At 43.4% G+C, this 14,411-nt stretch overlaps 1 protein-coding gene across 1 annotated transcript in view; it reads left to right on the top strand.

Annotated features, from left to right (window-relative positions):
* LOC147602773 (centromere protein O) overlaps positions 1–9,254 on the top strand; it is a 60,101-nt gene extending 50,847 nt beyond the window's left edge. Inside the window, exons 13-14 of the mRNA XM_086797691.1 lie at positions 8,613–8,828; positions 8,948–9,254. Of these exons, the coding sequence (XP_086653817.1) occupies positions 8,613–8,713 (101 nt within the window). The 3' untranslated portion in view covers positions 8,714–8,828; positions 8,948–9,254. The remainder of the gene's footprint in view (positions 1–8,612; positions 8,829–8,947) is intronic.
* Positions 9,255–14,411: the final 5,157 nt, after the last annotated feature.

Here is a 14,411-nt window from a genome sequence, read left to right as displayed (position 1 = left end):
AGCCACTTAAACAAGCTGCAGGATTTGAGAGAGCAACTCATCAATGTGGATGAGATTATTCCTGAGACACAGCTTGTGTCCACCATCTTGCACTCTTTGCCAAGATCTTACTTGGCTTTTCATACCTCTTTGAACCTCAGCATGAGGAATGCTGTTGAACCCCTCAAGTATCAGGAACTTGTTGCTCTCTTACTACAAGAGGAGCAAATGAGGAAGAATATGAATATGAACACAAATGCTGACCAAGCATTTACTACAAGTCAAAAGGGGAAAGGAAAAACTCAGCCAAAGAGTGCAAATCAAAACTCAGGTGATGGTGGTTCTTCACAGGATACCAAGAAAAGTGATGGACAGCCCAAGAAGAAGGGCAAATGTCATTACTGTAAGAAGCCAGGTCACTACATCACTGAATGTAGGAAGAGGATTGCCAAAGAGAAGGCAAAGGAAGCTGGGATGTCTGTTAATGATGCTTCTAAAGCTCCTCCAGAGACTGCTTCTTTTGTTGAGGACAGGGATTACTGTTTTTATACATGCAGCTATGATGCCTCTTGGTCTTCACAGGCACTCAGTTTTACAGAGCATGCATGTACTTGGTATTTTGATAGTGGTGCCTCAAAGCATATCACATCTCGCAGGGATTTGTTTAGTCATGTTGGCCCTGCCCCTGTTGGCAAAACTGTTCAGTGTGCCAACAATGCTTCATATCCAGTTCGTGGCATTGGGGAGATTCAGCTCACAGCCATTGATGGCTCCATTCTCCGCCTTACAGATGCCTTATATGTACCAGGGATAAAGAAGAATTTGTTGTCCATTTCTTCTTTAGCACATTGTGGTATGCAAGTCCACTTTGATGATGATAAATGCATGGTCAGAGACAAAGCTAATGCCTTGACCTTGATGCTTACTGGTACATTATGTCATGGACTTTATCAGTTGGATGCATTTCAGCTAGTGGATCAGTCTGCTTATCATGCATTCACTCTTACTCCAGCTATGGTTGATGCGGAGTTATGGCATGCTCGCATGGGGCATGTAAATTTTGGTAGTCTTATGCTTATGCAGCGACATAATATGTTTACAGATCTACCTCTCACGGAGAAGCCTCCAGATCCCATTTGTGAAGGATGTATTTTGGGAAAAATGCACAGGTTTTCCTTCCCACGTGATCAGGCTCTAAGAGCAACTGCAAAGTTGCAACTTATACACAGTGATCTTTGTGGTCCCATGCAGACGAAGTCATTGGGTGGTTGCTTCTATTCTGCAACATTTATTGATGACTTCTCTCGTATATGCTGGGTCTATCCTTTGACACAGAAATCACAGGTATATGATGCATTTTTGGCCTTTGTAGCACTTGCTGAGACAGAGTCAGGATGCAAGGTGAAGACTCTCCGTTCTGACCGAGGGGGGGAATATATGTCACATATGCTGAATTCCTTTCTTGGGAGTAGAGGTATAAAACATCAGTATACTACTCCTTACACTCCACAGCAGAATGGGGTTGTAGAAAGGAAGAATCGGTCACTCATGGAGATGGCCAGATGTATGCTAAAGGCAAAAAGGCTACCACATATCTTTTGGGTGGAAGCAGTAATGTGTGCTTGTCATATTTTGAATCGATGTCCCACAAAGGCATTGGTTTCTATTACTCCTTTTGAGGCTTGGCATGGCCGCAAGCCTTCTGTATCGCATTTTCGTATCTTTGGGTGTCTTGCATATGCAATTTGAATCTGGTTATGGCAGCCAGTTTACAGGATGATGATGAGCCTGATTCATTTGTGGATGCACGAGATAATGTGCATTGGAACAAAGCCATGCAGGATGAGTTTGATTCTATTAAAAAGAATCAAACATGGGATTTGGTTGATCTGCCCCAAAGGCAAGAAAGCAATTGGTACTAAATGGGTCTATAAGTTGAAAAGACATGCAGATGGATCCATTGACAGGTACAAAGCCCGTCTAGTTGCAAAGGGCTATTCACAGAAGAAGGGCATTGATTATGAGGAGACATTTGCTCCTACATCCCGTATGTCGACACTTAGGTGTGTCATTGCATTGGCTGCACATCGTGGTTGGGTTGTTCACCAGTTGGACATAAAGACTGCATTTCTACATGGGGACCTCGAGGAGGAAGTTTATGTATTTCAGCCCATGGGATTTGCAGAACATGGTCATGAGGGGAAAGTTTGCAGGCTGAAAAAGGCCTTGTATGGTTTGAAACAAGCTCCACGAGCTTGGTATGCAAAAATAGATGCTTTTCTACTCACTCAGGGATTTGTGAACAGTCCATCAGAGGCCACTCTGTATGTAAAGAAAGAAGAGACAGATCTGCTGGTCATCAGTCTTTATGTGGATGATCTCTTGCTCATGGGATCAAATGATGACAAAATTGCAGCTTTTAAGGAGATACTGCAACAGACATTTGACATGTCTGACTTGGGCCTTGTACATTACTATTTGGGCATACAGTTTGTGCAGGATAACAGAGGCATTGGGTTGTTGCAATCACGCTATGTTGCTAAACTTCTGGAGAAGTTTAAATTTCAGGATTGCAAGCCTATTAGTACTCCTATGGAGCCTGGGATGAAACTGTCACTACAAGATGACAGTGTTTCCTTTGATGCCACTACATATGCTCAGGCTGTTGGGTGCCTCATTTACTTGTGTAATACAAGGCCAGATATTCAATATGCAGTCTCTCAGTTGAGCAGATTCATGCACAGCCCGCGGTTGTCACATTGGCAAGCTGTGAAGCGTGTATTCCGTTATTTGCAGGGTACCTTGTCTCTTGGATTGCTTTATCCTGAGGGGGGTGACATGCAGTTACACGCTTACAGTGATTCAGATTGGGCTGGTGATTTTGATACCAGACATTCCACTAGTGGAAATTGTTTCTTCCTTGGCTCTTCATGCATTTCTTGGCTAAGCAAGAAACAGACCACAGTGGCCACTTCGTCTTGTGAGGGAGAGTACAGAGTAGCCTACACTACTACTGTTGAGTGTGTTTGGCTGCGTCGTCTCATGACTGATATGGATATTTCAGTGGAAGAGTCTACACCTATCTATACTGATAGTCAGAGTGCCATTGCTGTGGCCAGGAATCCTGTGTTTCATGCTCGCACGAAACACATTGAGATTCACTATCATTTTGTTCGGGAGAGACTCCAGGCAGGAGATATCAGTCTGATCTACTGTCCTACAGATCAGAATGTGGCAGACATCTTCACCAAGGCATTACCACGTCCGAAATTTGAAGCATTCCGCAGTGCTTTGAATTTGTTTCCTTTTGGTGGATGATGTACAGTGATCACATATCACTCCAGGGGGGTTTGTTGGGTTTTATGCTGTGTATGCACCCAGAGGAGTGCTAGTGATCATCAGTAGATTACTGGGGCACTTTTTACTTCAGTTAGTGGAGGTTTTTTCCCCCAGTTTAGCTCAGTTTCACTTATATGCAGTTTATAAGTGTTTTGGTCCACCCGGCACATTTATGGCCGGACATGTGAACACTTATCTTTAGGGTCACTATCATATGTGGCTATTGTACTTCACTTTTTTATCATTCAAGCAATAGACTGAAGTCGTGTTCTCTCTGTGTGTTGGTTTCCACGCCTATTTGTACCTTCTGTAAACCCTAACCCTAACACCAATTCCCTTCAATATGGCTACCTTCAATCCACCATAAGCTTCTGATCCTGTGTAGCTCTAATAACAACATGGTATTAGAGCAAGGCTCTTTGCACTTTCCACCTGGCACCCGCTGGCGTTGGGTGGCACTCCGCCAGCCGTGGCTAAGCTAGCCCCTTCAGGTCTTGCCCATGGACTTTCCGTTTTTTGCCCATCTGTGTGAGTGCGGCCCGAACTTGTCACTGTTGACACGTCGTCGTCTCCCTTTGTCTGTTGTGCCTGCCTCACTCCTTGTGCGTCCTTGTGCCTAGTAGCACTCAAGCTTCCATTGGTGACAGAAACTCCCTGCCATCGGCTTGATTGTACCTGCAATGCCACTTCAGAAAGCGATTTGGGGCTTTTTTGAAATCAATTGACTGTACCTGCAATGCCACTTCAGAAAGCGATTTGGGGCTTTTTTGGAGTCAATTGAAAACCTTCTAATTGATGGTCTCCAATCATAAAAATTTGGGGCCCTTGTAAAAATTAGCTCTACTTCAAATAGGAACACTTGCAACATCAAAAATTCGGGGGTTTTCAAATTGAAGTCTTTGAAAGCATCATGTAGACCAACAAAAGCACTCTGGCCATTGAAAAGTTCAGTGGAAGAAATTTCCCGACATGGCAGATTAAGATGCATCTTCTAATGATGAGAGATGGCGTTGGGAATGTGGTGAGCGGCACAGACTTCAAACCAAGCGACGAAGTGGAGAAGATTTCCACTTAGAATGATCGAAATGACAAGGCTATGGCACTCATTGGGCTCAGGTTGCTTGACAACTTGATTCATCATGTGGAATTTACCAAGAGCTCAAAAGAAGTATGCGACAAGTTGAAAAACTTGTTTGGTAATAAAATTATGAACTCCAAAGTATTTCTTAGCAAAACGTTTTCTGCTTAAAAATGTATCAAGAAGAAACTTTGGGTGAGCAACCTTGGCTCTATATTACGATGACTCTCTAGCTTGGGAGTTACAGTGGATGAGGATGATAGGAAGGCTGTGTTTCTATCCAGTATAGAAGAGGTTTCAAAATTCTCTGAAACTTTTGACTTTACTAAGGGTGGCTTGGGAAATGAGATGGTTGCAGTCCTCATCGCAGCAACAAAGAGCAAGGTGAGATTTCCTTTGAGTTAAACAGGTCCATGGTCACAAAGTGAAAAGGCAAGAAAGAAGGAAGGACTATCAGATGCAACTTTCAAGAAGCTCGGACATATAGAGAGCCAATGCTTCAAGAAGTTGGCCAAAGAGCAAGAGGAGGTGCATGCAAACTCGGTGGCAGAAGATGATAAAGAAGTCCAGGAAGCAGGAGCATCTTCAGCAGTAGAACATAAAGCTTTATTGGAATCAAATTCACCATGGATATTCTCGAACTTGACGGATTTGTAGCCTGATTCCTTTTCGACGTTGCTGCAACTGAAGCACCGGGGGTTGAAGAACTAGGGTTAGCTCCTGGGGTCTGTGTGGGAGCTGAGCTCACCACGGAAGCTGTGGAGGCGGCGGCGGCCTTTGGAGGCTTCTTCGGACAATCCCGAGAAGTATGTCCTTTTGTATGACAAAAGAAATATCTACCCTCCTTCTTGTACTGAGAAAGCTCCTCAGCACTCAACTTGCCACCTGTCTTGCCTGCCTCCGCTTTCTGGTCTGGAGTAAGCTTAGATGCATTGTTCGAGTTCTTGGAGCCAGAGGCTCCCGGGCTCTGTCCTGGGGAAGACCCCGTCTGGTTCTGGCTTTTGCCCCCCGAGGCGTTAGCCTTGGGAGAAGCCGGCTGGGAAGTCTTGGGCTTGCCACCATTGTGTTTCATTTTTGCACTCTGCGCAAGCGAGAGTGCGTCCTCAAAGGTGGCTGGCCTAAACATACGCACCTCCCATTGGATTTGCGTGTCTAGGCCATACAAAAACTGCCCTTTCTTGTCCGAATCAGATAAGCCTAATTGTAGACACAAGGTCGAAATTTTATTGGCAAACTGAAGGACTGGTTGCGCATTCTGACGCGCTCCCCTGAACTCGTCTTCGAGTCGCTCAAGGTAGTGGGGCGGTAGAAACTGCTGCTTAAGGTCGCGGACGAACTCGTCCCACACATAAGTTGCCATACCTGCTCTGGTGTGGGCATGAGCCCACTGAGTCCACCAAGGAATGGCCTCACCTTCCAAGTACCAACTAGCCAAGATCACTTTGTCAGTATCTGTTTTCCTTACTGCGGCAAAGTAAGCTTCAAATTGATGCAACCATGAATAAAGAGTTGTGGGATCGAGTTTACCATTATACTTTTTGAAATTCATTTTCTCGGGAAAATGATTCGAGGGCGCCGCCGGTGTCAATCTGACGTCCAAAGCTCTGAGGTAACGCTCGTGTTCCACGCGTCGCATGGCGTCGTCTTCTCATTGTCGGATCTCCAATGCACGCATCTGCATCTCAAGCAAGGAGCTTGGCTGCGGCTGTGACCCAGCGAGAGGGTCCCTGTGACGAGAATCTGGTATCTGGGATACGGAAGGAGAGGGAGGAGGAGATGGAAAACGCGACGCTGGAGAGCGAGAACGCTCCTCCAGAGCCAAGATCCGCGCCTTCTGCTCATCCAACTTGGCTGTCTGGTCTGCGATTGCTCGCATCATCTGCTGGAACATGTCTGTGACACTCAAGCCGGGTGCCCTAGCTGGGCTGCCTGGTGCACTCTGGTCCCATGGTTCTGGTTCTCTCTCGTCGCCGAAACTCGCCATAGCGGGAAAATGCAATTCCTTTCCGGAACGCAATCTGACCATCCACTATCTGTGTGGGAGACTTCCGGAGGCTTTTGGAGGCTAAAAACCAACCGTCCTTCAAGGGACAGGAGTCACTCCGAAAGGGGTAGTCCACCGGCATCTAAAAACCAACCACACGAGCGAAAAAATTTTCTGGTTTTCTTTGCTGAATCTTTGTCCTTGAAGTAGGCTCTGATACCACTGTAATATGCGGAAGCTTCGGAGAAGGATCGGTACTTCAAAACTCAGAAATCAGCACTCTTTTCGCGACGGAATTAACGCACAAACTGAAAGGAGATGTGCAGAAAATAGAGAGAGAAGGGGGAGATGGAGAGGACATAGTATTGGGTCCCAATTACCCTCTGTAGGGCCCCCACCACAGATGGTGTATTTGCTTTATTAGAATGATGTAAATCTGAAAACAAATACAGAAAACTTGACCTTTTCTTGGCTGGAAAATCCTGCCCTTGACCTTCAGAAGTCCACCCCTTTGCTTGGCAATCTCCTTGGCTTGATTGGCCCTTGATTGGCTTGAGCACTTGGTGAAAACTGAGATGAATGATGGGATTTAGGCCTACTCTATTTATACTCCTCCTCAGGAGCAGTCGGCCAGCTGAAAAACAGCTTATTGTCCCACGACTGGTGAAATTCAGCAATAAATGCTGAATTAAATCCCAAAAAATACTACCTTTTTTTCTTAACAGGCTGAAAGTGATGCGCCTGCTTCTGATTGGCTGGACACCACTTTTGTCCACAATCCCAAGGCTGAGCAACTTGTATGGGCTGCCCCATACATGCCCTACAGCCATATAAAGGCTGTAATCCCCTGGAGATTGCCTGATCTGTGCCCTACGGCTGTCCTACAGCCCCTCCATGGCTGGTGGGTTCAGCCTGGGCCTTCCTGGCCCTCATGGGGGTGGTTCTACACCATTCCCATGTCCACACTCAGATCCGGGGTAGCCCTATGGGCTGGCCCCTTGTCCTAAACTAATCTACTCAGTGATGTGGCATCCGGTACCATACCAGATACACAGAACCACTAACATCATTCTAGAGGGAGACTCACAGCGCGGACTGGCACTGTTTCATGTGTAGGACAGTGCACACCTGACCTTGGACTCATGTGCAAGACAATGCACACCTGACCTCGGACGACTGAGATGGATCCCTGGTTGACTCGTCTTGGACTGGGCTCACATGGGACCAGTTCACCATCCCAGGTCCTACACCTTCTGTACAGAAATGTCTACGTGGCATCCAAGTGCAGGATGCGCGTGACATATACTGTGCTAATAAGCTGGTTCCACCATTTTTCCTAAACTGTAGGATTAGGTTCACATGGTGTTACCAAATTAAATGATGCATGAATGAGTGAGTGAGTGAGAAAGAAAGTAATATTTTTGTCTTCAAAAGACCCCAAGGGTCTATGAGACCATGAGTGGTACAATGATACCATGGGTATACTGAGCCATGGAAAAGGTAACTGGAAAAAAAAAAACAACTATCACTAGTGTATATACAATAATACATGTGACATCAGCATATGACCCTGTGTATGACGTAAACTAGCCATGATCAACTAATGGTAATGCCTGCCATCAGCCAATATCGATCTGATGGCTAAGAGAATATCAGGCCTCTGTGATGGAAGCATGCCATGGCGTCGAAAGGCCTCTTGGATCCGTACTTGATGGAGGGTTGTGGGGAGAGAGAGAGAGAGAGATGAATGTCTTCAAAAGACCCAAAGGGTCTATGAGACCAAAATGATGTAGTGTCCATGAGAGAGAGAGTAATATTAACGTCTACGAAAGACCCCAATGGTCTGTGAGGCCAAAAATGATACAATGGTACCATGGATATACTAAGCCATGGAAAACTAAAAGAAAAAGTTTAAAAAAAACATCTAAGACTAGTGTATATGCATGTAATCAGCAGATGATCCTGTGTAGAGTGATATGTTCCGTGATCAGTTAATGACGATACCTGGCTAGGCTAAGGGTGAAATTCCTCCCTCCCTCGGAGAGAGAGAAGGGAAGGAGGTTTTCATCCCTTTGCATGTTCTGATAATGCAGCATACAAAGAGCTAATCTAGGGAGGGATGAATTTCACCCTTAGCATGTTCTGGATTCTGCAGCATACGAAGAGCTAATTTTGACCTCATCTCTACTAATAATGTATAATTTGTTATCTTCGCATGATCTGACGCTTCAGCATATAAAGAACTAGTTGATGGCATGAACACCATATTTTCTGGGCAAACGTCTTCAACCATGGATGCAATGCCTGCCCCTCCTCCTCCCGCAGATCAGTAAGCATGTATCAAGTCTTCTAACTGTAGTTATAACATGGAAATTATATGTTCTACAACGACACAAAATTGTCTGTACCGCTCGCTCTCAAAGCATGGTTTTGAGGTGACAACACCAGGTATGTTTGCTTTGCAAATGTTTTCACTGCACAAATTTTTCTGTTCATGCTTTGATAGTTGTTTCTAAGTTCTTCCCTGGAGTGTGTACCTGATTCTTCTAATTTTTTCTTTGCTTAAGCCAACTTGAAGGGACTACTATAAGGTCAGATTGTTTTTGGCTGGAAATGTGGACCAATCCAACAAAAAGCATCCTTTTTGCGTGACGAGGCTTATCTGAAGAAGGAATCATTCTCTCCTTTTTCTGCATACTAACACTTTCACCAAGCAAAGAAGATGATTGGGAAAGGTGAACAACAAATTAACAGAAAATGTACAAGCTTAACTATGCATCCAGTCTTGTGAGAGAACTTGTACCCTTCAGGTCATTGTAAAATTCATCTAAATTTTGGCTACTGCAATCGTTTATTGAATTTTTACTTTTTTCATGTTTGTGCAAAGGCCTAGCATGCACGTCCAAATGAAGTCAATGTATAGAAGGGGGTTGATATATTTAGCAATTTCGTCTTTACTTGCTTGAAAGGTTGATCTACATAGTCAACTAGACATGTACTCCCTCTCACAAGCAGCCTCTAGATCCATATGGATTTCTCCTTGGAAAGAGGTTGTGGCAGGAAGCTTGCAGAAGCATGAGGACATCCCACATTTCCTACTTTTACTACAAAGTATGGGGATAGCTCTTGTATGGTTGGTGGATGAAGTGGAGCCAAATATTAAATGCCACGTTATCATTACACACTACTGCTCATGTTTGCTTTCACTTAACAATGCTTTTGGATTGTTACAAAAGCACCCCTTCATTGTAATCAAAGCATCTAATCTTGCAATCAACTAAACGATCAGGCAAAAGATGAATAGTTGTCGCTTAGAGTCTCAAATCTTACAATCTATACGCCACTTATTGATGTTCAGGGTCTCTAATCATGCAATCAACGCAAAGCAAGAGCGCATTAATTGTTGTCTAGGCTCTGTAATCTTCTTACATTACAATTAGGCGAATCAAGACCTTATCATTTGTTGATTAGGGTCTCTGAATTTGCAATCAGAGTACGCATGCAAGAGAGCTCATATGGTAGAATCAAACTCTTTTTGGGGGGTATAAGATTGGCAAACTGTGAGACAATCAAGACACTTAAAACATCTTACTTGTAAGATAGTATTTTGTACATTTAGTATTTTCTATGGGAGAAAACTCTTGTGTTTATTGAGTTCTAAAGCTACTAAGAATTTAGGTTACACAAGATCTTGCAAGGTTGTCAATTAGTTTGTCAAGCATCTTGGTTAGTTATAACAACTCCTATTGTCATCATTAGATACAACACTTCAAAATGACATTCATATTAAGTACGGTGTGCTAGAGAGGAGGGGAACTCGGCAAAATGGAAAACATTCAATAATAGAAGGAGACCAGAGAGAGACTTTTGTAGGCTTTCAAAAGGGAGAAATAGTAGGGAAGTGGTGGGGAAAATTCCAGATGAGAGTGGGCAACAGCCGGAGAATGCTGAGCAAATTGCAAGAAAACGGGTAGATTTCCTTGGGTCCACCCTTAGTTTGAAGGAGGACTGCTCTCACAAGAGGTTTCAGGCATAAAATAAACTGTTAGGACTAGTTAATCATAGTGTAGATCCTGACAAAGCTAGATGGTTGGAGAGGGATGTTGATATTGAGAAATGCTAGGTGGCTCTTTTGAACTTAAGAAGGGACAAAGCTCCAGGATGGGATGGCATGTCTATGGAATTCTTCATTGCCTTTTGGGCATCCCTCAAGGATATAGTTTGGGAAGTGTGTAAAAAGGCCTTCAACTCTAGCAGTTTGGATAAGGATTTCAAAGAAGGTTTACTGAAGTTAATCCCTAAGCAAACTGCTTGCAGTAGGTTTGGTCATTGGAGGCCTATCACCCTGTTGACTGTCATCTATAAGATCTTGGCCAAGGTAATTGCTCTTAGAATCACTGTTGTTTTGCAAGAAGTTATCTCTAAGAAATAGCATGGGTTTATTAAGGGCCGATCAATATATGATAATATTTTTGCAGCCATGTTGGGAAGAAATGTGGCCCTCAAAACTCAATAGAAATGTATCATGATGCAATTGGACTTGGAAAAGGCTTATGATAGGGTTCATTGGTCTTTTGTGGCAAGAGTAATGGAGAAACTTGGCTTTGAAACTAAAATGGCTACATGTATTTACACTATGATCTGGGGAGGGCATTCTAATGTCCTATTATTTGCTATTTCTTCCCATCCCCTGGTGGTGGCTTTGGAAGATGCATGTAGTAAAGGAAGTATTACTGGATTGAAGCTGAGACACAGTGAGCAACTAATTATTCAGTGCTTTGATGATGATTCACTATTGTTCCTGAATAATAATATGAGACAGGCTCTGTCTATTATACAGGAATTTGTTGTGGCATCTGGATCCAGATGCAACCTTCAGAAATCTAGAATTATAAGTCTTACTGAGGACAATGATTTTGAATTGGAGAGGTGGGGGTGTGAGGCAGTAAGGAAAGGACAAATTGTTAGGCATTTGGGAGTCCCATTTGGGGTTGAAGTTACAAACAAACAGTTGACTAATTGGGCATTAGACAGATTTCTTGAAAAGTTAAAGAAATGGGAGGGGATCAGAATTCCTTTTCATGACATGATAGTAATATGCAATACTGTGCTGAATGCTTACATTATGTTTTTGTGTCCTGTGCTTGAATTTGGGAAGTGTCACTGGAAAAAGATAGTGGGTCCCATTAGAGATTTCTTATGGAGGAATGGCAAAACTACTAGAAGAGTTCCAGCATGGCTTGCTTGGACAAGTTGTATGTCCCTAAGGGGGAAGGTGGTATTGGAATTTTGCATCTACCAATCCAAACCCTCCGTTGCCTTGCTTCTCCCCAAGTGTCTTCAACAAGAAGAAACATGGTCAGTGTTGGTGGAGGTATTATTGGTTCAAGCCAAAGGCGATTGGCAGGGGTTGGGTTCGAAAGACAAATTGTTTTCCTATGCTCTTTTGATGATGATTATGCAGGATGCTAACCACCAACAGGTGGAAGGAAGGCTCGAGTCTTATGTCTTGGGATGGGGGATGCAGAGCTTCAAGTAATTCTATGCTTAGTTTGGGGCTCTGGTGGTCTCTTAGATTTTACCCCCCTTTAGGTCTTCTTGATACTTACTCAACAAGGAAACTGAATAATAAAGGGCTAAAGAGGTTGAATGATTGTTGGGATTGGACAGCTATTGGGTGGAAGGAACTGGATCAGCTGACACACGAATTTCACTTTTTTGGTAGGGAGAGGGATTCAATGGCATAGGTGCTTGTTTATATTTAGCTTGGGTGGTTTTCCACTGCATTAGATGAGTCTTGCTGGATTAAAGACGAGGCTTGGTTCAATGGGGCTACACTGGGCAAAAGGAAAAACTAGAGAGACCTGTATACTGGACTAAGAAAAGGATAAAGCAATGTGGAATATTGTAATAGGATTTGGAGGGTGAGCTAGAGCTCTGGTTGTTGGAAGAATAGATGGAAGCAGCTATGGGAATGTCAATTACTTGTTAAATTTCAAGTCTTCTTGTGGAGGGTATGGATGTGGGCTTTGCCCATTGGAACTAAATTAGTTTCAGGTCTTCTTGTGGAGGGTATGCATGTGGGCTTTGCCCATTGGGACTAAATTAATGCAAAATAATTTTACTAGTGGGTGTTGTCCCAGGGTGCAGAACTGCCCATTAGGACTAAATTAATGCAAAAGAATTTTACTAGTAGGTGTTATCCCAGGTGTGCAGAACTACCTTGGAGGATGGAAAACATGCATTCTGGGATTGTACAGCCATCAAAGGTGTTGTCCCAGGTGCAGAACTGCTTTGGAGGATGGAAAACATGCATTCTGGGATTGTCCAGCCGTCAGAGGTACATGGGGAAAAATTGGAAAGTGGGTTGAACTAGACTTACTGGGGTGATTGGATCTTAGGGAAGTGGACTTTTAATGATGAGGCTGCGATGTTCTCTTCAACATTATTAGAGCTTGCTATTTGTGGAAAGTTTGGGTCACTAGGAATGCTATTATATTTTAGAATAGATCTTCTGTGGGACTAGATGTGATAGATCTGATGCATAAATGTGTGCATGTACTAGTTTGTACTTTGTGTTAATAAGTTGGAAAAAGTGGGGATGAGTCGGCTAATGTAGGAACTACAGATTGGCATCACTTGATTTCTGTATTTACTTGGGGGAGCCTTCAAGCATACTAGGGTAGCCTAACCTATGATTCATATGATGCAGGTCAGCATTGGTGCAGTTCCTAGCTCATAGTACCCAGGAATATAATCATATAAAATCCAAATGGACTCTCCGTTGAAGATCAGCTAGATCAATCAACAAGATCCATATAAAAGGGTCATGAACTTATCCATTTTAGAGACTAGCAAGGTCAATTAACCAGATCCATGCCCGTGTTCAGAAAACAACTCCAACTCATTTTCTTCCCCGACGCACGCGTGGGTATCTTCGATGACCCAGAGCCCGAGCACCGTATGGTCAGCACCCTCTAGGCTCCTTCACAGGTCACCTAGCGCTTCACGCATAGGCTGCTTCCTTGGTCCCTCATCCATCGTACTAGAAGCTCGCCATTTTAATCGAATCGAGGCTAGTCTCAAGACCTCTGCCGACCTTGCCACACAAGACGTCCTTCATTGACTCTCCGTTAGCTGTTGTTGTAACCTTTTCACTTAGGTCCTCACGACCTTAATCGACAAGATAGTCAAAATGCTTCCCAACATTCTTGACATAAAACAGTCTTTTAAAAACAAGTGTCATATACAATTACAATTTCCAACAACTCCTATCTTTCCACATCGTTCCACGTCATTTCTCATTATTCCACATTCTTCTACATTAATTCACATCGCACATTTCACATCTATTCATATCCATTCCCATCCATTTACATCCACTCACATCATATCACATCCATTTAGAGCCATTCACATCACATCACATCACATCCATTCACCTCACATCACATCTATTCACATCCATTCACCTCACATCATATCTATTCACATCCATTTATATCCATTCACATCACATCACATCCATTCATATCCATCCACATCTTATCGCATCCATTCACATCCATCCACATCACATCACATCCATTCGCATCCATCCATATCTCATCATCGCATCCATTCACATCCATCCACATCACATCACATCCATCCACATCCATTTAGATCCACATCACATCACATCCATTTAGATCCACATCACATCACATCCATTTACATCTATCCAGATCCACATCACATCACTTCACATCCATTTGCATCTATCCAGATTCACATCACATCACATCACATCCATTACATCTATCTAGATCCACATCACGTCACATCCATTTACATCTATCCGGATCCACATCACATCCATTTACATCTATCCGGATCCACATCACATCCATTTAGTACGGTTTCTCTACTTTCGATATACTGATAGAACTTTTCTAAGTTTCTACCAATTGCTTGGCTTAGTTAAAGGTAACTTTTTCTCGATCCCATTAAATATAAGTATCAGAGTGTTGAAGGTTTAAAAAGGAAAAA

This window comes from Cibotium barometz, chromosome 66 (assembly GCF_041138505.1).
Source record: "Cibotium barometz isolate CiBa-2024 chromosome 66, ASM4113850v1, whole genome shotgun sequence".
In the NCBI taxonomy this organism is placed as follows: Eukaryota; Viridiplantae; Streptophyta; class Polypodiopsida; order Cyatheales; family Cibotiaceae; genus Cibotium; species Cibotium barometz.
The sequence above is the reverse complement of the archived record's forward strand: the minus strand, read 5'-3'. Positions and strand labels throughout refer to the sequence as shown.